Source organism: Blennius ocellaris (genome assembly GCF_963422515.1).
Source record: "Blennius ocellaris genome assembly, chromosome: 20".
In the NCBI taxonomy this organism is placed as follows: domain Eukaryota; kingdom Metazoa; phylum Chordata; class Actinopteri; order Blenniiformes; family Blenniidae; genus Blennius; species Blennius ocellaris.
In genome coordinates, this window is record NC_137669.1 from 11,037,037 (window position 1) to 11,057,072 (window position 20,036).

At 42.7% G+C, this 20,036-nt stretch overlaps 3 protein-coding genes across 7 annotated transcripts; 1 reads left to right on the forward strand and 2 right to left on the reverse strand.

Moving 5' to 3' along the window:
- Window positions 1–5,994: 5,994 nt before the first annotated feature.
- Window positions 5,995–11,426, reverse strand: tra2a (transformer 2 alpha homolog). Of its 3 annotated transcripts, XM_080516304.1 has the most exons (10): window positions 11,291–11,426; window positions 10,568–10,789; window positions 10,094–10,227; window positions 9,408–9,567; window positions 8,870–8,932; window positions 8,063–8,251; window positions 7,615–7,730; window positions 7,361–7,486; window positions 7,200–7,270; window positions 5,995–7,061 (listed from the first exon to the last, which is right to left on the reverse strand). In XM_080516304.1, exons 4-10 carry the CDS (start codon window positions 9,438–9,440, stop codon window positions 7,051–7,053), a joined length of 609 nt encoding a protein of 202 aa, XP_080372430.1. In that variant the 5' UTR covers window positions 9,441–9,567; window positions 10,094–10,227; window positions 10,568–10,789; window positions 11,291–11,426; the 3' UTR covers window positions 5,995–7,050. The 3 variants fall into 3 exon arrangements, with proteins under 3 accessions (XP_080372430.1, XP_080372431.1, XP_080372429.1); XM_080516305.1 differs by having other exon boundaries at window positions 7,200–7,264; window positions 10,094–10,789; XM_080516303.1 differs by having other exon boundaries at window positions 10,094–10,789.
- Window positions 11,427–12,111: 685 nt separating this feature from the next.
- Window positions 12,112–16,970, reverse strand: ccdc126 (coiled-coil domain containing 126). 2 transcript variants are annotated; one of them, XM_080515571.1, is made up of 4 exons: window positions 16,781–16,970; window positions 16,611–16,671; window positions 13,754–14,279; window positions 12,112–13,632 (listed from the first exon to the last, which is right to left on the reverse strand). In XM_080515571.1, the coding sequence occupies exons 3-4, from the start codon at window positions 13,989–13,991 to the stop codon at window positions 13,391–13,393; spliced, it is 480 nt and encodes a 159-aa protein (XP_080371697.1). In that variant the 5' UTR covers window positions 13,992–14,279; window positions 16,611–16,671; window positions 16,781–16,970; the 3' UTR covers window positions 12,112–13,390. The 2 variants fall into 2 exon arrangements, with proteins under 2 accessions (XP_080371697.1, XP_080371696.1); XM_080515570.1 differs by having other exon boundaries at window positions 16,611–16,970.
- A 175-nt stretch (window positions 16,971–17,145) lies between these two features.
- fam221a (family with sequence similarity 221 member A) lies at window positions 17,146–20,036 on the forward strand. 2 transcript variants are annotated; one of them, XM_080515568.1, is made up of 6 exons: window positions 17,146–17,346; window positions 17,527–17,700; window positions 17,786–17,976; window positions 18,092–18,201; window positions 18,284–18,416; window positions 19,885–20,036. In XM_080515568.1, the coding sequence occupies exons 1-6, from the start codon at window positions 17,282–17,284 to the stop codon at window positions 19,995–19,997; spliced, it is 786 nt and encodes a 261-aa protein (XP_080371694.1). In that variant the 5' UTR covers window positions 17,146–17,281; the 3' UTR covers window positions 19,998–20,036. The 2 variants fall into 2 exon arrangements, with proteins under 2 accessions (XP_080371694.1, XP_080371695.1); XM_080515569.1 differs by having other exon boundaries at window positions 18,092–18,165.

Sequence of the window (20,036 nt, forward strand, 5' to 3'; positions counted from 1 at the left end):
CGGTGCTGCTCGTTGGGCCCTTGAAGCAATGTGGGAATGACACGTACTACTCTCCACATGGCGGCATCCATCTTCTCCAGTAAGAGTGGAGCCATGCCCTCTCTGATCCACAACTCAAAGTCCAACAGCAGGCCACGATCTGCCCGTGATCACGCCAAATGGCACCGAGAGGGTACATTTGGGGGTGTGTGGGGGTGCGTACTTTCCACGCCACTTGGACTTGAATGTTTTTTTTTTTCTTCTTTTTTCACCCAGCAATCTGGGGTTACGAGGAAGCGTTTGGCCATGTGGGGTAAAAACACGCATGGCGAATCCCCTCCGCCATATCTCCGGCGAGGATATGCAATCTACTGAAAAGAGGGAGGGGTCTCACGCACCAAAAGTGCCCCTAGCGTCCCGTGCGACGCACAGCCTGACTCGATCACGTGTGGACTGCATGTCTAAAACATTACACAACTGCCAATAAGAGGGGATAATTTTGTAAATCATATGCAGAGGTCGATAGTTCACGAGAAGGTCACGGTGGAGATAATGTCCGCATTTACGGGCCTGGTGGGCTGATCTATGATTACCTGTGGGCGCAGAGAGGTCGAACCCACGTTACATCACAATCTCCAAATGGTATTTAAAAGTAGGTCCGCATCTATCTATCTATCAATCTATCTATCTATCTATCTATCTATCTCAGCAACAGGCATCCCGCTCTGTCTTGAAGTTTAAATAAATTCTATACATATTTATAACTACAAACAGTCATAATTGTACGCAAACATAAAAATGCCTTTAGTAAATTGAATATGTCAAATGAGCTGGTGAGCAGTGCATGGTCGTGTAAATGGGCCCTACGATTTTTGATTTTTTTTTTGCAATGTAGATGTGGATTAAGTTAGTAAATATTTAAGTAATTGAAGTAATCAATGCTTCTTCAAAGTGAGTTATGATAACAGTGATTTCACATTTGTGTGCACAGCACCTCTCAACGTCGCTTTGCCTTTATAACATTTGGACTTAACTCTCAACACATTTTTTTTCTACTAGTGCATTGTTTAGCGTGTACTCTGATGGGCAAATTCTTGGTGTGTTTCTATTTTCTTTTTTCTTGGCTGTTGTGTGTGTACATTGTGGAGTTTGCTCTATAAGTTATTCCACATGTATAACCTCAAGCACGTGACGTAATCGACATGGGGAGTGAAACTGAAGCCTTAGCAGTACCCTGTGACAACCCTATGTTGTAACTTACATAAACATTACAAGACTATTTCTTATAATGTTCGGTAAAGTTGTGCTTTAAAGGTGGTGGTGGTGGTGGGGGGGGGGGGGGGGGGGGGGTAGTATGTGGGCGTATCCTTGCAGAGAGCCACGTTGTGAGCTGAGGTGACAGCCCTGCGTCCCTGCACTGCTCGCTGGTGAATAAACCGAGGTGTGTTGGTTTAGTGGGCCCTTCAGCCACCGGCTCGCACCGGGTCCATGGCCGCTGCCTCGGTGGGTCCACTCCTCCGCCGCTGAACAAACTCCCCGTGCGCTCCGATTGGTGAGCGGAGTCGTCCAATCAGCGCGCCGCGGAGGCGCTCCGTGCTCCCGCAGCTGGCCGGGCCTCAGCGCGCGCTGCCATTGGCTCCCCGGCTCCAGCTTTCTATATGAATCAGCGCGCCAATTACGCGTTCCTGCCCGTGTTTCCCCTCCTTGGCTTTGTTAGAGCGCATAAAGATGGAACGAAACTCGAACCGGCGACTCGATCCGGAGCGCTCCTTGTGAAAGTGAACACGTTTTTGTTTTTTGTTTTTTGTTTCTCCTTTTGAGAAAGTCTGTTTGCAAGACTGCATGACATGGAAACTCCTGTAAATATGATCTACAAAAAGAGTTCAAAAGATAACATCTACAAATGCTTTCTGGAACACCCCCTACTAACTTTCAATTGTCTTATAATGCGGTTAAAGTTTTATCTCGAGAATATTTCTTATAACTTTTTCACTAGTTAAATCCCATGTATATGTATATCTATATATATACACACAATATATATATATATACTCTTGAGTGCCGTTTATTGGTGTATTTATTAAGCCTGTACGCTTTCCGTTGGCCTACTTCGACCCATACAATTCTTTTATAACTCACTATATTTGCCTTTAATGATTTCCACTGCAAACGAAATAACGAATCGACGAATGGAGGAAGTCTGTGGAAATGTGTGGTGCCTTGCTGGATGGCAGTGTCTCACTTTATTTGTCGGAGTGAACGTATAGAGGCAGCAGCCTTGTGAGCGCCCCGTCTGCACTCCGTCGGTTTAAATGAACTGATGCATGGCTGCAGCCTGTGTGTGAGTGCGCGCGGGCGCGCGCGCGTGTGGGAGTGTGTGTGTGTGTGGCTGCAGGCTCTGCAGGAGGAGTAGTGAATGTATCGCTGAGGAATGTACAGAAAGTCTCCCCGCCCCCAGTTTCAGGACTCTTTGCTATGGACAAATTCCATAGGGGGCAAACTGACATAAAGTTTCAGACCAGACTGCATCTTTCTGCGCGTAATATCATCACAGTGTAGGACAAGGACCGTCTGAATCGATCTGGTGCAGCATAGTCTGGGATATTTCTAGAGGTTGGTCGGGAGGAAAAAAAAAAAAAAAGACAAAGGAGAGGGGGTGGGGGGGTAGATTGTTTAAGTAAAACGCAGCTTATAGCCCAAGTTTCGAGCTGCTGGCCTCGCTCCAAGTCTCTCCGCCGCCGAGCGCAAGGCTCTTTCTCAACCCCCCTTTAGGCTACACTGAATCAAGGGATTCTGTTTTACCGGTGAGATTGTTTTATTTATTTATTTATTAATTTTTTATTATTATTTTTTTTTTACCCTCTACCATTCACGACCAGGCGATTCAAACCTTCCAACTTTTTTCCTCGTGTCCACTTGAGTTTTAACCTTTAAAAGCAGTGTCGTGTGGCCGTGCTGGACAGACAGAGCCAGGGAGCATTGTGGTGTGAAGAACGCCATGTTGAGGAGAATCTACATCCTTTTAGCCACTTTTCAGTCATGCAAACTTCTCCCCAACACAGCTTCTTTTGTTCCACACACATGCTTGCCTTTGTGAAGAAGTCATTTCTTGCATGCTCTATTTTTTCTCTCTCTGTCTTTCTCTTATTATTTTTTTTTAAAAAGGACGTTTCTCCAAACTCAAGCTTTGGGATGACACTCTTTCATATCATTAGAAAATGGCGGTGGTTCCCTCCAGACATAAATAACGAGTTAATGCTTACTATTAAAACCTCTCAGGGGATCATTGATTTCTGCTTGTATTTGTTATTACTTAAAGAAATAATACTTGGTGAGAAATCTGGACATTTTCTGGTTTTCTCGTCACTTACGCCCATTTACAAAAAAACAAAAACATGACTAAATGAGTGTGGCACAGGTTTAATTGACCAATTTTGTAAGCAAATGAATAGTTTGTTTCAGTGTAGAATATTTCCAAATAAATAAGCTATTTATAGAAGAAAGCCTGTCTATCGTAACACTATAGTTGGGTGTAAGTTGGCAACAGCTATTCTCGTGGAATTAATCATTTATCTCTTTTAGAAATGGTAATTTGGTTGAAACGTGTACACAATACATTTCATACATATTGTGAGATAAAAAGAAAAACTACAGAAATACATATTTTCCCATTAATTCTACAATATATGGTGATGGTGTAAATAGTTCTCTCTTTTTTGTGACCTTAATATTATAGCATTTTTTATTATGCTTGAGATTAGCTGATGTTGACGTGGTCCTAACGTTTGACAAAAGTATGTGTTTTCAGTCAGATTAATATTTGCAGACTTTGTTACACTACACACTGTTAGCCTGGATGTGAGTTTAGTTGTATTCTTTTTTTTTTAAATGTATGTTTTTACAGATTCCAGCCCTTTATTTGATTGGTTACACTGTGATTTGTGTTGAATTATTTCTTCCTTTAACAACTGAAAAGCAATCAGTTTATCCAATATCTTGTTCCCTCAAATAAGACAGAAACTTGATCTGTTGTGTTAAAAGATTTAACATATGACACTTTATATTGGATTGAGTTTGTGAAATAAAATGCAGGATTTGGTGAATCTGGAAACCCAAAACCTGTTTTCTGAGTCATTAAATATATAACAATTTACACCCTGTGGATTTTGAATATGAGAAATACAGTATTGGAGGTAATCATCTATTGGCCTGCTTTTAATCTCACATGGATCATTTATGTATATTAAAATAGTTTAGAACTGTCAGGCTAACCACATTTTTAATTACTACTTCAATTTTGTAGATTTTATTCTGTTTAATTCCTACAATTTGCATCTTTACTTCATAGTTCAACTGTAAAACTGTTTAGAAAAAACGGATCTATTTAAATATATTGATGCAAAGAGGCCCTCAGCATAAGAAAAGGACAAAATTGCATGTTTGGCAGAGTAAATAACTGTAATTATTCTCCCAAAAAGCTATAATATATTACATTTTACCTCCAAAAGAAGAGGCATTTCTAGAAAGAAACGTCCATTAAATGAACCTAAAATAAAGCTATAGGCCTGAACAGTTTAACTAAAAAGAAAAAAGTTTGGAGTACTAGTTTGACATATTTCTTGTGGGCCTCTGCCTCATCAGTAAATGTGATTAATTAAGACAATTGTGAACACTTGTTCCAATGTTACAGGTTTTAAGCCAACACCTTCCTGTGTCTTCCCGTGTTCAATGCATGTACAAAATAAGGTCCTGCCCCCACAAGTGTCCCCTCCCAGGTCTGACCTGCTCACACCTTCATAGTAAAGCTACAGGTAGCACAACCATGAGCTTGTGTTCTTCAATGAAAGCTGTAAAACACTGACTTCTGCACTGAAATGAACTGATGAGTAAACTCTGGAGGAATGATACTTTCTAATTGTCTGTAAAATCAGTACAACAGCAATCATGTTCTTAATCTTGTTTGTTTTCTTTTTTTTTTTGTAGGAGCCCAAGCTGACCGCTTTGTCACCAGGAAATGAACAGAAAATATGCATCTGTTTCCACCTTTTTGCATATTTCAGTCAGGAAAATGTGTTTACATTGAACCCATTAAGAAGTTTGTCGCCGTCTGTTCAGCCCATTGGTAATTTCCCCCCTGTGTGATTGTTCAAAAGGAAAATAACATCCATTTAACCACCATCATAACTCACATGAAGCCATAGAATCAGAAAATGTGAGCATTTCAGACAAAGTACACACCTGCTTTGTATGCTGACAAATGGCTGTACTAGACTGCATCTTTTAGCTACTGGCTCTTTATTACTATTTTTTAATACCACTTTCTTTTATTATATTTTTTAAAATCCAATTTTTAGTTTTGCCACTGTGATTTATAGTTTTTTCTCCTGCTCGCCATGTGAGTTGTGGCTTTTCGTCTGCTGTAACACTGTACATTTCTCCCATTTGTGAGACAAATAAAGGATTATCTTATCTCATCTCACATTTTGGATCAGGGCGACCAGAATAAAACTGTTTAGTTTACTTTTTTTTTTTTTTACATGCAAACGGGGGGAAAAAAAGAATACAAATCAAGGTGAAAAAGAGTGCACGGCTGCATGAGTTTTAGAAGTTTGGAGTGTTGATTCTTTACTAAGAAAGACCTCAAACTTTGACCCCTCGCGCCTGTCCCTCCACTGAGTGGTTACCTTGGAACCATAAGAATTATCTCTGAATCAGTGTGAATGAATGCATAACTATGAGGGGGCCCCATGACATGTCAGCAGTGATTATTAACCCCCATTGAATGAAGTGCCTTTTTACTGGGCACAAGGTCTACAGATTTAAAAAAAAACCCATCAGGTTTACTTTAGTAATCAGCCTCTCAGTGTCACAATGTTTAAGGCAAGTTTGTCTTTAAAATCTTTACGGTGCCATTAAAAAAAAAAAAAAAAAAATCTGCAGTTTTATGGAGGGGGAATATGGCTTTTATCATGTGGAAATAACACAAATGTTCATTTCCATACAAACGTTGCAGTGCTTTGTGTGATGCTGTGTTACGTTTCTGTATAGAACTCAAATCTTTTTCAAACGTGAACTCTGTATCTAACAAAAATAAACAACCGTGTAATAAACATTCGCCCAAAGTACGTGTGTGTACCTGTGTTCATTTGCGTCGCCTGCTTGAGACAAGATCACAGAATAGTGTAGTTTGAAACGCGCTCCATGACTTTAAAGCGTGTGAACATTACCTTGTCATGAACATCAACTGACATTTCAAGACAAGTGAGAAAAACACCTTACAAACGTCTGCTTTCTTCCATTTATATTTTCATACAAAGAAATGGCATTTAAAAAAACAAAAAAACAACCCATGCACGATATTAAAACTCTGCAAACTAATAAAATAAAACAAAACATAGAAAGAGACTGAATGTGAGCGCAGATCCTGTAGAAATCACTTTATTTTACAACCTAATTGACCTCTTACTTACCATAAAGTCAGTGCAAAGCGACACTGGGGAGACAAATCTTCATAATACCAAGTGTTCATGTAAGTGCCATTACTGACCGAGACCCAGTTTTCTTTCCGCCCACCATGGGGGCAATAATACAAAGGATCAGTGCAACAAATCTGATAAAGTCTCTCTGAACACGGAGTGGGTCTTCCCAAACGGCCGGAGAATGGCGGAAGGAAGGGAAGCTGCAGGTCTAAGAGGGAAGCAGGCGAACGTCAAGTCGGTTCAAATGTCCGTCAAAGACAAACCGGGCCGGGCTTCAGTCACATCATGACAACGATAAGGTGTTGCGGTCCTGGTTAAGTTGGTTAGGGTGGCATCGTGTCAATCCTGTGCGCGCCTCTTCAATGAAAAGTGACGACTTGACTCCTTTGCCCACCGTCACACTCAGTGGTTGCATTACAATGTCTACAAATTAAGACATCTATTGCGTGTAAACAAATACTAACCCAAACTTAGGAGTTGTGATGGCATGGACGTTCTAATAAAAATTAAAAAAAAACCCAAAACAACCAAAACACCTGGATAGGCTACTTAATCAGTTATTGGAAGGACGGTGGAAGTCGATGGAAGCAACTTAGTATCGTCCTGCAATGAGAAGATAGGAAATGTGTATTAGGACAGGTGGGGAGTGGCAGAATACTCATTGAACTATAAACATGACGGTATACTCAATTGGAATCGGTGTTCAAAGCGCATATTTGTGACTCTTTGCTACACACTTACGTGGGCTGTATGAGCGGGACCGTGAGCGAGACCTGTACCGACTGTAGTATGGTGATGGAGAGCGCCTGCGACTGGGGGAGAGGCGACACAAGCTTAGTGCAATCTCCTCTTTCCACCCGGGCCGGGCGACACTGACCTGCTGCTCCCGAGTGATTACTCACCTGTACCTGTAGTCGTATTCCTCGCATCTCTCATAGCGGTCGTAGCCGCGGTCGTAGCCACGGTCATAGTTGGAGTCTCTGTCCCTCCCCCTCCTGCTGCTGCCGCCGCCGCCGCCGCCATCATTACTGTGGAGGTAAACAGCAGCAAGGCCGTGACTTTGGAGGCACTCCTGACTCCTCTCATGTGCTTTCGGGTTTATTACAGCCCTTGATGTGATCAAAGTTCAATGCGTCCCGGGTAAATTTAATCTTACTGAGTTGGCCGGCCCATATAGATTCCCGGCGTGGGGGTGTGGGGACGTTTCGTGATGGAGTAATCCACTCTGATGCGCCTCCCTTCCAACTCCATACCATTCGCACGCTCCATCGCCTGGAGAGCACGGAGAGGAAAAGACCGAAATGTCATCAGACGACTCCACAAAACAACTTTTTGATTTAAAAACGTACCTTTATTACACACTATTTCCTATAGGATGCATGGTTGCACTGAAATCTGAGGCAAGGCTGACACCTAGTGGCGAGTACATGTAATCACATTTACAAAAAGAAGAAGCGGAGTCATAAAGATTTCATGGTTATGGATGAATGGAGGAAAACACTTTACACTTTTTTGATTGATCGACTGAAAACAACTCAAAGTCATGCGAGCCGCCCCACAACCAAACGGACGCCACAAATAATCCACCAAGTGTTTCCCCTCACCTCTTTGGAGTCCTCGAGCCTCTCAAAGTAAACAAAAGCAAATCCTCGGGAGCGGCCGGTGCGCTGGTCGTACACCACATTGACCGCGGCCAGGGGGCCGTAGCGTGAAAACACGTCCCTCAGGTCGCGCTCGGTTGTGAACAGGCTCAAGCCAAACACCCCCAAACACGTGCTCGGATCAGGGTTCGCCTGGAACGGTCAACAACGAGGAGTCAGAGGCGATGGCGTGACTTGCGGCAGGTGAACATCCTGTGTGCTGCATTCAGGACGAACTCGTTAGATTTATCATGGAAAATACATCCATGTGGAATACAGACAATGCGTGGAAATACACTTTCAAAAAAATCAAGTGAGGAGAAGAATAGAGGCAAGATTTATAACTGCATTTACAGCAGATCAGTTTTTCACCCGTGTGTGAGCCGACGTTACGACTTCTGGGTTATAACTGAGGCGGAGTGACGGAGCAGCCGCCGCAGTGAGAATCTATAAAAAGCAATGAGATTCCAACGTCTGTTGTGGCAGCGCCAGCTTCAGTTCTCAGTGGGTAAACTGTGACTGCTTCAATAACCTTTTAAACTGCCTGGGGGACAAAAAAAAAAGGTTTTGTGATTTTTTTTAAGGCAGTAACATAGCAGTAATACAGAGTTGGTCTGTTACAGATTGCCCAGTGCAAGATAAAACTTTGGGATCAAAACGGAACTCATCAGCAAAATCTTCTCTAAAAACCCTTCCTCCAGACGGCTCCACTCACAGGGTGACACACAGGACATAATATTGTCCCAAATATATCAGAAAAAAACCATGTACCCTAACATCAGAATCACCGCCGTGGCTGCATGCCTCTTTTGTGAAGTCTTGTTGATCCTCTCTCTGTTGATACAATGGAAAGAAGTGAAGGTTGTTAAATGTCAGGTTGAAGTGGATTCCCGGGGTTTTCAATACAAAGACACAATCATTTATTCACTCTCCTGATTTGCAGACAACACGATTTTTAACAATCAGAATAAATGCATCGGTAGTGTAAACTGTATATTCTAATACTAATCTCATGAGTTTTGGAGAAAGAAGCTAAATGGATGTGAATCGGCTTCAAATCAGTGCGGGTCAAAAAGTGAGCAGCTCACATAATATAACCACAGACGTACTTGAAAATCCATCCTGGGACATTCAGGGGCAGGACAGATTTGATCTGTACGCATGTAGTAAGATATCATATGGCCGACATCCCATCTTCTCACGATTTATAAGCCGTGACGTGTAATTGATGAATGTCTCCGACTATCCTTCGGTTTTTCTCTTATCGCCCGCCGGACTCGGCCGTATCTTGACATCTTATCGCACTCACCCTGCTGCCAGTGTGGCGGCGCCGGTTTGACATGGGCGAGGCGCTCTGGCTCCTCCTGCGGCGGGATTCAGGACTGTAGGAGCGAGAGCGGGACTTCCTCCGGTGGGAATGGGAGCGAGAGCGGCTACAGCGGCGGTTTGAGTGCCGCCGTGACGGAGATCTGAGAGCGGGAAAATGGTTATTTAATGAGATAATCGATAAAGCTGAGGTACACTTCAGATCCAAATAAAACAGACGTTTCTGATGCTTAGTTTGTTGTGGATCATCATAGAGGGTTTAATTTATCTATAAACAGAAATGCAGAACACTGTAACAATGAACACAGATGTGTCGATGTATGTATTCTTGTGTTTAATAAGAAAACATCATAATATTCCATTTACATATATCAAAGAGCACTGAAAAAGCATAAAAACTGACCAAATTAACACATATTTCTCGATTTCAAAGTTTAAACTACCTCTATTGGGGATGGATTTCTTCAGAAATGATCACCTATACTCTATAGAGCACTACTTGTTTGACAAAGTACAATTGTTCTAATTGAAAACACAAAGAATTTCCCATTTTCACGATAAATGCATCAATGCCGACGACCCCCGAACTAGATCGTAGAGCTATTTCATGCGAGAAGTGAGTGTTTTGAGCATTGTGTTCCAAGATGTGATAAATAGATGCAAACGTACCTAGATTTTGACCGTGAGTAGGATCTGGACTCCGAGCGTTTGGAGGCCCGGGACGGGCTCGGGGAGTCGGACCTGCTCTCCGACTTGTCCCGAGCTGGACTCCCACGATCCAATTTGGATCGGGGGCGCGACTCCTATTGCCACAGCAGTAAGTTACCAACTCTCTCTTGGACACATTCATTTACACAATCAAAAGTAATGAAAATGGACATTGAGAAGAATACGTTTCACACATACACTACACCTAACATGTACAGTTTACATACTGTGGGGGAAAATCGGTTAGTAATCTTGTAAATTACATCTTTGATTTGCCGTGTGGCTTACTATAGATCATTACAAATTTACATGACAGGTCTACATCCAGGTCCACCTGGTTCATCAAGGGAAAGTAACAACATGCATTTTTACTTTACAAAGAGGGAGCATGACAGAGAAAAGACATTTGTGACACAAACAGTGTATTTACTTAACCTAGGGACACATTCACTCTTCCAGATTGGTTACACGCTACCCCCTTCTCTCAGGATTTCTATCCTTCTTCATTCTTCTTTTTTCAGTTTTCTCATTTTCAGATTCCCTCCCTTTCCACTTCTATGTTCTGCTCTGTTATTCTTTTCATTAGCCTTCTTTTATCTTGAACATTTTCTTCAACATTCCTGGATAAAACTCTTCAAATCCTTCACGTTCAATAACCTTAATGAGAAAAGAACATTCAATAAAAAATTAAGGTCATAAGTTCGAGGAAAGAGAGAATGTAGAGTATATAATGAAAAGAAAAGACATTGAATGCAATTACATTGAATTTGAAAAGGCAAAGTTACAACAGTTTAAAACGAAGCCAACGAAGAGAGGCTGCAAAACGCTATAATATAAGGATTTAAAGCTTTTTACAAAACGTGTCACCTGCACTTTAATTAAACTAACACACAAGTCAAAATGCAATAGTAAGCAAATAACGAGGGTTAAGCTAACAGCGACTAGCTTTGGAGGAGGCTGTGTGAATCTAGCAAAAAACATGAATGATTTAAACGAAGCAAACTGAGCCTGACGCGGATATAACAGGTACTAATAACGAAAGAAAAGAATAGACAGCTTTAACGAACCGGTTTAGCGTTAACATTAGCTGCTGCTGGTGAATTCTGCGAACAATAACGTCTGACAAATGAAGGCGTCTCGTTCAATGTAAACACTTACCCGCGTTCCGTAGCTCGCCTCCTCGCTGTCGCTCATTGTGACTCAGTAATAATGTCAATAAAATGTGCGCTCTAATGTCTGCAAGTGAAGGTTTTGAATCAATGTTTTTGTCCGGGACCGAACGTGAGCTTGGAAGATGGCGCGTGAGGTAGGCGGCGTGCGTGCGTGCGTGTGTTTACGTGCCGCAGCGCGCGCGACGTCACGTCCCGGGCTCGGCCACGCCCCCTCAAAGCGAAAGCATTCGGGTGACCATGTGACCGTGAACGCAACACGAGAGCGTTTTAAACTGTGCTACTCGAACAACCAATCACATGTGCTCTCTCTCTCTAAATCTACAAGAACAGTTATGCAGGCGCTTAGTTAAAAACAAATATTAACGAAGTGCCACTTTTAAAAGAACATCAAATATTTAACCTGATTAAAAGTGGGCCAACTTTCTATTTTCTATCACCCTTGATCAAACCATGTTGGAGTTGATTCCAGCTGAAGTGATTGTAGACAAGACGCATGTGCATCACAGGAGGGAAAAAAATGACCTGCATCACACACCAACAACCTGAAATGCACGTTTTTGAACTGTGGAAAATCCAGATTGGCAAAGAAAGCACATGTAAATCACACAGACTGTGAGGTGAGAGTGTTAACCATTACACCAGTGTGTGTCCAATGTTGTCCCAGAAGTTGAGCAATAAAACGTACACAAAAAAATACACAAACAAAATGTTGGTTGGATGCCTTGTGAAGCAGCTTTTTAGAAACAGGATTGTAGAGACAAAAAATATTTAAACAGGGGAACAACTTTTTTTTCTTTATTTCCCATAATTTATTAGTAAATCTACCTCGAAGCAGCTGGCTGGCTCATCATAGCATTATGGTGAACATTTTTGGCATCTCTCATTCAAAGCAGTCCAGAGGCCCAAAACACAGGTAACTCTCTCCCAGCAACATGAAGACCCAAAGTTCATGTTTTATTTACACGTTTCTTTCTGATTTAGTCTGACCCCCCACACAATCTCCAAATAACTCCTATTAGTCAGCTTTTCCATTTCCGTGGCTAGAAAAAGTTGCAAAGTTACAGGTTTTCTCACTCTGGATGGAGGAGGTGGTGGCGTATCAGACACACGCTGAAAACCAACAGGAAGGCTATTCCAGAGCACGGTGTCCAACCCCTCTTTAAATATCCCTAAAGTCCCAGTTGAATAAGCCCTGTATTTTTTATTTTTTTTTTAGAAAATCTCTACAGTCACAGTGCAACATGAACCCTGAACATGTGTAGGCAGCAGGTCCGCCATCATAACAGCACTCCTGGGGTGAGGACCGACCGCACGATACATTCAATCTGTTCCGTCAGCATCTAAGTGGATATATTTCTAAACGCGGGGTTGAGGGAGCCATTAGATGTGCAGCGGGACAAAGGAACACACTTCACCCGTGTATCCAGGGGCGAATCATCCAATCACATTCTCCGTAAATCTCGGAACAATAGCATGTACACATATGTATTGCCTTTAGATGGAGTGCAAACAATATTCTTTGGATTATCTCGGAACAATTGACCGTTTATTCTTCCTTATCAAGTGTAATTCTAAAGGAGAGTCTCCCCCTTGCGGGAGAAAAAAAAAACTACCTCAAACGTGCCTATTTTTAATACGAGAGCAGAATGAAATTCAGCATTTTGATAGGTTCAAGCAGGGTTGTCCAGTTGTTTACGATGGGAGGTGGGAAGCATTCTAAGCTTGCTTTGTGACAAAGCAGTCAGGTTCAGTTCAAAGCATTTGCTTTTTAACAGTCACAAGATTCAAACATTATTAAGAAAAATAACTAAATTTAAGCAAAATAAATTTAGCAATGAAAATATAAAAAAACATTTACTGGATTGTCCATGTACCAAAAATAAATATCAGTTCATGACAGGCCAGAGATGTCCTTCTTCTGTTCTCCGGGTGGCCTGAGCATTTCTGAGACGCAGCCCATCGGAGAAGTTCCTGCATCGCTATTGCTCTTCCAACAGTCTGATGTGGCTACATCACTGGTAAAGGTTGTAAAACTGGGATGTGCAGGACGATAAATTCGGATCGATACGCGAGGAGGCTTTCCTTCCTAATGTGGTCGATGCCTTTTGGAGACGTTCGGGCGGAGGCGTGACGTCCCTGGGTGGCTGCCAGGTGCTTCCTGCTTCGAGGCTTTCTGTAGCGCAGCGGGAGCAGAGGCCAGGATTCCCCCTGCGGTGTGGGAGGCATTCGGCGAGGAGGCATTGACCGCCAATTCAATTTTCCCCTCCAGTTTAACCAGCCGTGTCAGAATGTCATCCAGGAGCACAGCTATAGTCCTCTTCAGGTCAGCTGTTGGCACAGAACATAAACAGACAGATTAAAACGATATTTAATGTCAAAAAGTCCAAGACGAAAACTCAAATTCTCCTTTGCAAAAGCAAGTATTTTCTGCCTCTTTGAACACGCTTACCGTAACCGGCCATGGAGGTTCCTTGTGGCCCGCCTGGCCCATTCTGGTACTCTTCCGTCAGGACTTTGACATATCTCTGGCTCAGCTCCAGGATCTGCCCGCGCAACTCGGCGCTGCTTTGATGTCGAGGCTGTTGGAAAGTGTAGCGCAGCAGCATGAGTCCCCACGCCAGGCCAAATATCACCAGCAGCACGCTCAGCTTCTGGGACATGTTCCTCCGCAGCACTGCGCCCAGCATGGTGCTGGGGGAGCCGAGAGGGGAGCGAGCGAGCAGGGCCTGAACTCAGGCTGGAGAGCGCCTTGGTGGTTATGGGGAAACCAATAAATGTGCCGGAAGAAAGTGTCTGCGCTGCTGCCCTTGTCCACGGAGAGGTCAGAGGTCATCGGTTGCTACATAGCAGAGTTGAGCAACGGCAGGGAAATGGAACCGGATGAAAACCCGACAGCCACGAGACACCAGCAGTCCTCAGCGCTGGGGAAGGCGGAAGTGGCAGTTCAGGCAGGGGGGGTGTGCAGACATTGTTGGCTGTTTTCGGAGAAAAACACAAAAAATCAAAATCAAAATAAAGTAGTATTTATACGAACAATTTGATGTTTCTCATATTTGATTTTGAGAAAACAATAACATTTGAAAATCATTGCATCTTGGGTTTGTTTTGTGTTTTGTTTTTTTTACATTGTGTCCCAACATTTGTGACACAGATTAATTTTGAAAAGACAATTTTAATCCCCCTTTTTTTCTCTCTGCACGGTGATTCATTTTTCAGTGAGGTGTGCTGCAATGTCATGGTCTCAAGGTCTCAGCTATGCAGCTCGGCGCAACCCTGCAAAGCATTGTGGGTTCTTTAAACAAGCTCACTGGGAGGATTTCTGGGAGGATTACTGCAATTCAAAACAAACACAAATATCAGGCCTGGATGGACAACTTAATTCACTTTCGTCATTACTACCCAGGAAGAACAAGTCACACCAAGGAGGTTTGCAGAGTATTATTATTATTGTTGTTGTTATTGTTACTATGAACAGCTTTCATGGTTGCTTTGGGTCAGAGTTCACAATAGGCCACTTGTCAACAAAGGTCTTTCAGCCCTCTTAGCCCACAAACCCGATTATTAGATATTACAGTACCCACACTACAGCTCCAGATAGGAGACACGGCACCAGACGGGGCTATTCATTCTTTAATCCCACCGCCACAATGGTTATTGGACTGAACCCCCACCCCCCCTCCCCCCATGCAGAGGATAGTAGGCGATCATTTCTCAGTTTTCACAACTTTGTCACCAAGTTCATTCTCCACAGTCTCTCCTGGGTGTGGGAGTGTCAGTTGTTATTGAGGTCAAAGAGGCAATGGAAATGGGAGAGCAAATGTAACAGAACCCGTTAAGTGATGATGCACGCACGCACGCACGCACGCACGCACGCACACACACACTGGAAACGTTAAAGTAAGTTAGGGAACAAAGCAGATTCTGATCGTCTGTAGACCAACGTTCACTTTCCAAATTGCTAATTTGTACATTCACTTGGCAGCCGCGCTACAATTTGCATTCCAAACCTGACAAGCAACTTCACCCATGTCTTCTGCCTCTCAAGCTGGAATCAGGAAGAAATAGCGATTTCTAGAGATTTATGCAGAAAAGACTATCAAGAAATGGTACCGTTTCAAATTGGAGGTGAAGCAGCTGCTTGAATTCACAGTTTTTATCTGAATCAGGGGTGTCAAACATGGACTGAGGGCCAAAACTTGCTCGGAGAGCAAGATTGCAGAGTGGTCAATTCACAAAGCGTCAATGAAATGGCTGTTTGAAATGTGTTCATTAATGGTGAGATGTGACAGACTTTCAACTAGATCGAGCTAAAGAAAGGGAACAAGGAATTATTTGCACTAAAACAAAGGCAAAACATCTCAAGACCTCATTATTTAGTATTATAATGCTGGTGTGAAAACTGATCCAGCCAAACTGAGAACACGCTGGACCGCATGTGCCCTCCAACCAAAATAAGTCTGACACCTCTTATCTGTAGTGATGTGCAGAATCAATGATAATAGTCGCTCCACTATTGATCGAGTGATACTAACAGCTGTATAAAAGTCACGCACATGCCGGCACTCGTGGAATTAATTCAGATCAGGGGCTAAACTTACACAGTGGAGCTGAGATAAAGAATATGGTTTGCTTTTGTGCTTTCATTTAAAAAGAAAATACTTGATCTGCTTTCTCACAGACTTTCTTCCACGTCACCACAACTAAATTGTGACGTTTGGATGAAGAAACCAACTATCAACAGATCAAACCCACTCTCAGTCAACTGTTAGAAAACAAACATTGTCATAAGATGTCTACTTGGACATTTTCCCACTTGTTTCGGGAGAATGACTTAAAAAGGCACGTCTCAAAGGATAAATATCTAATCTTGGGGTTAACTAGTGACCATAATAGCTGTCACATGTGACTTTAATAGCGGCCAGGCTCGCCAGCTGACTTATAACCACAGTGTTCAGAGTGAGGAAGATTAAACATGAACTATCAGGGTGGAGGCGAATTTTATTGGGTTGTAATTCCAGACAGATAATTCCACGGGCAGATCACGAGTTGGCCCGGAGATCTGGCTGCAAGCATACGATGACAAGTTGCATCGACACGAAAAGAAAACCGAGACAGTGAGGAACTTGAGCTGCATTCATTTTCTGCACCGACTTCGGAGACTTTTAGACTGCTAAAGCGGGAATCTGAAAGTAAACGTTAGCGGGAGCTCGCGGGGAACTGAAGCGGTCTCGAGGTGGCGACGTTAGCTTGACAACGCTACGACAAACAACGCAGAGAAAAAACATCTTCAAAGGTTGGTAGCATACCCTTCAGAAGCTGCGAGGTCACCCCAGAAGCTACCTCGACACTGGAGCGGAAATGTAGACGCTGCGGAGAGGCGGAGAGGATACAACAGCTGCCACTCGGTGACACTGAAAGATGCTTGTTGTTCGGGTCAACGCGGGGCTGCAGCCGCCGCCGCCGGTGTGGGACAAACCTCAACAGTCCGCCCGTTCGCCTTCTTAAAAAGTTAGCGTCTGCATTTGACGTTCACACGACATTCCGCACCGGTGGCCATCGCCCCTCCAGGCTCCCGAGAGACGGTTCAGTCCCTGCACGCAAAAAAAAAGTCAGCGGCTACAGCCGGAGGCATGCCACAGCGCCGACCGTCATGGTTTCCCGTCGACGTCTCTTGCCTGCGTCACTCCCGGTGCATCATGGGAAATGTAGTTGCGTCCACGGTTATTGTCGTTGCGTTACATATTTTTTTTAAGGATGTAAAAAAAAAAAAAAAACACATTTTCACATAGACGCTGTTTCTAACTTGATGCTAAATTATCTATGTGTTTAAAAAAAAAATTTTCTTTGAAGTTCACTTTCTGGCCTTTAGAGGGCCCTCTAAACCCGTCTCCATGGCAACTCTACAGTCGTTGATAAACAGACGTTGTTTGGCGTACAAGGTGAAAACCCTCCAGCTATTACTTTTATATCTGGGATAATGGAGCCAGTGTCTCTCGATAAATCAGCTTTAAAAGAAGTGGACGCTTACTGGGAGTACAGAAGGTTTGTTTTAACGCTCAACTGTCTCCGGGATTCCATAAATGTATTGTTTAGTGAGGACCTGATGCAACACCTGTAGTGCAATACAGACATAAACAGCATACAATTCCTTTTAAGTCACGTTAATTAACATCATTGTTATCCCGGCAAGAATCTATAATTTCAAGGTGGTTTGTTTTCAAGGATTGTGGGTGATGATGACGGTGGCAAGCTGTTCACTCCAGAACAATATGAAGAATACAAGAAAAAAGTCCTTCCTCAACGAATGAAAAACAGACTGTATGTAAGCTTTGGTGTTCCAGGGAGTATTGACTGCAAACTCATTGGCCCTGAGACACAGTGCTTCTGTGCACACAGGTAATACATATGCTATCACTCAGGATGTCACATATCATTCTCCCTTCTCTCACAGGAAGTGATAGAGTAATTTTATATCACTCAGGTATAAGGAGCATAAGACAGACTGGGAAATGATTCCCTTAGAGAGACCCATATCCCTACCATGCCAGGTCAGGGGATGCTGCTGCACTGCCTACCAATATCTTCCTCGTCTTGGACCAAACCCCGTCCGCTGTAGATGTAAACACTTACCTCAGGATCACAGTGAAGCTGCCGGTCACTTCTGCAAAATGTGTGAGTGTGAAATCAAATATTTTTAATCTATTTCACACTCTAGCGCCTCACCCAGAGTATAAGTGGAATTTTCACTAACCTATTTCCTCTTCAATCTTTATTTTTCTTCTTTTAGGTCATTTCTGTTCTGGGTTCCAGAGTCCCTACACCTGTGGCTGTGGCCAGCCCAGCTCAGCCCACCAGACCCTGGTGAGCTGGGTCAGACGACAAAAGCAAGCACCTCGAGTAACATGAACTGATGTCAAATACAGATTTGTGGCTATACATTTATTTTTACAGCTATCAAGTTACGCAATCTTCTTGGCAGGTTGAGACAAAACAAGAGCGGGAGGCACGTGGTCAGCCTGTGGGCCGAGATGTTCCTTATGCTGCTATGGGAGGGCTGACTGGCTTCAGCTCCTTGCTGGATGGGTACCTTGCTTTGCAAGCCAATAGCTCAGGTAATACATGTGTGACTATCTGTATGTCTATGCATGGCAGTAGAAATTTCCTGTAATTACATAAATCAGATCATCATTCTGCAGAACAGGTAGAATTCAGGATGGGTTTTTCATTTTGTTTTTTTCCAGCTCAGACATGCTTTGATTCATGGAGCCAATGCTTTGGCGAATCGGCCTTTGAAGGACTCCTGGAGCATATATGGGCGTCTCAGTTTATTTCTCAAGGGAAAGAAATTTCCTTTAAGAAGCATGTGAGGGCAGCAAAGAGCAGTGCAGCGTCTGGAACGGCTGCAGAACAGGGATTAGTGAAGGTCAAAAGTGAAGAGTAAACCTTTTAATGATTTACAACCTCAATTCACCACAGATTTATAATAGAGTTGTGCTGACAAAAAACAAAAAACTAAATCAATTTCTTAAATCCTGTCGAGAGTGTGAGCAAGTTCTTTTAAAGCAGGATTTTGTTTTATTGTATTTGGAGCCCCTGCTCACTGAACATAAAACACCAGATTGCCACTTGGATGCCATGGCTGGGATGTGCGTTGCCAGGCAGTGTAAACAAGTTTGGCTAAGTTGTAGAATCGTTATTCATTTTAAGCTGCCTCTTCTCTTATTGGAGATACCAAAATCTCACACATTCTGCCTTAATACCTTATTTAGCTCCTGTACATATAATAGTCTGTAATTACTGTTTATATTCATATTTCTGTTTATTGTTATTATTTAATGTTACACTTGCACCGAGAGTTCCTACCGAAGTCAAATTCCTAATATGTTAAACATATCTGGCGGCAATAAAAACAGATTCTGATATCTTATTCAGATTTCTTGAAGTGATTCGCTCAATAATCATATTTAGTTTATCTGTTTATTTCCCCTGTTACTATGCCCGCTTAAATGTGTCCCATCCTGAATTGGAGTCAAGTCTCACACTTCAAAAGCTGCTGTGCAGAATGTAATGAGGTTACCTCGTTCTGAAGGTTTCCTCAACTTGTGCGAGGGTGAACCTGATTGAATTTCAAGAATGGCACATGAATGATTTATTCCATATTTTAAACCCAATGTCATTGCTGTGAACTGGCTTTTCTGAAGTTTTGTATTTGTTCTATGATCACAGAGGAGCACACTTGTAATGTTTGAATGTCACATGCAGTGTGCTTGTTTTATCAAATGTTTTTAAGTTGTCACTCAATACATGGCATTATACTTTGATCAACAGCAGTTAATGTCTTGGTAAATTCTTCATAAACTTCAGTTTTACACACAATGAGATATACAGTGTTTTTCTTTTTGTCAAATAGGAACACTTGTTTATATCTTGGTTGTCAGGATTTGGACCGCATTTAGTTACGATTACTTTTTCATGAACCTCACAATGATCGAAGTTCTCGACCTTATACCTGTACTCATCATTGTGCGTGTAGTACCTGCCACCTCTAACTTGAGCTTCATCTCTACTGTATATTTGTAGATGAGGACAGAAATGATGGCTCCCGGCGGGGAGGCTCAGCGTCACGGATCAACCAACCATCCAGTAAAGCATCAAATTCTGCTCCTTGTAAGAGAAAGTTCAACCGGCAGTAAATGCATTTCCCACTGAGTCAATCTGTCAGATTATTTGTA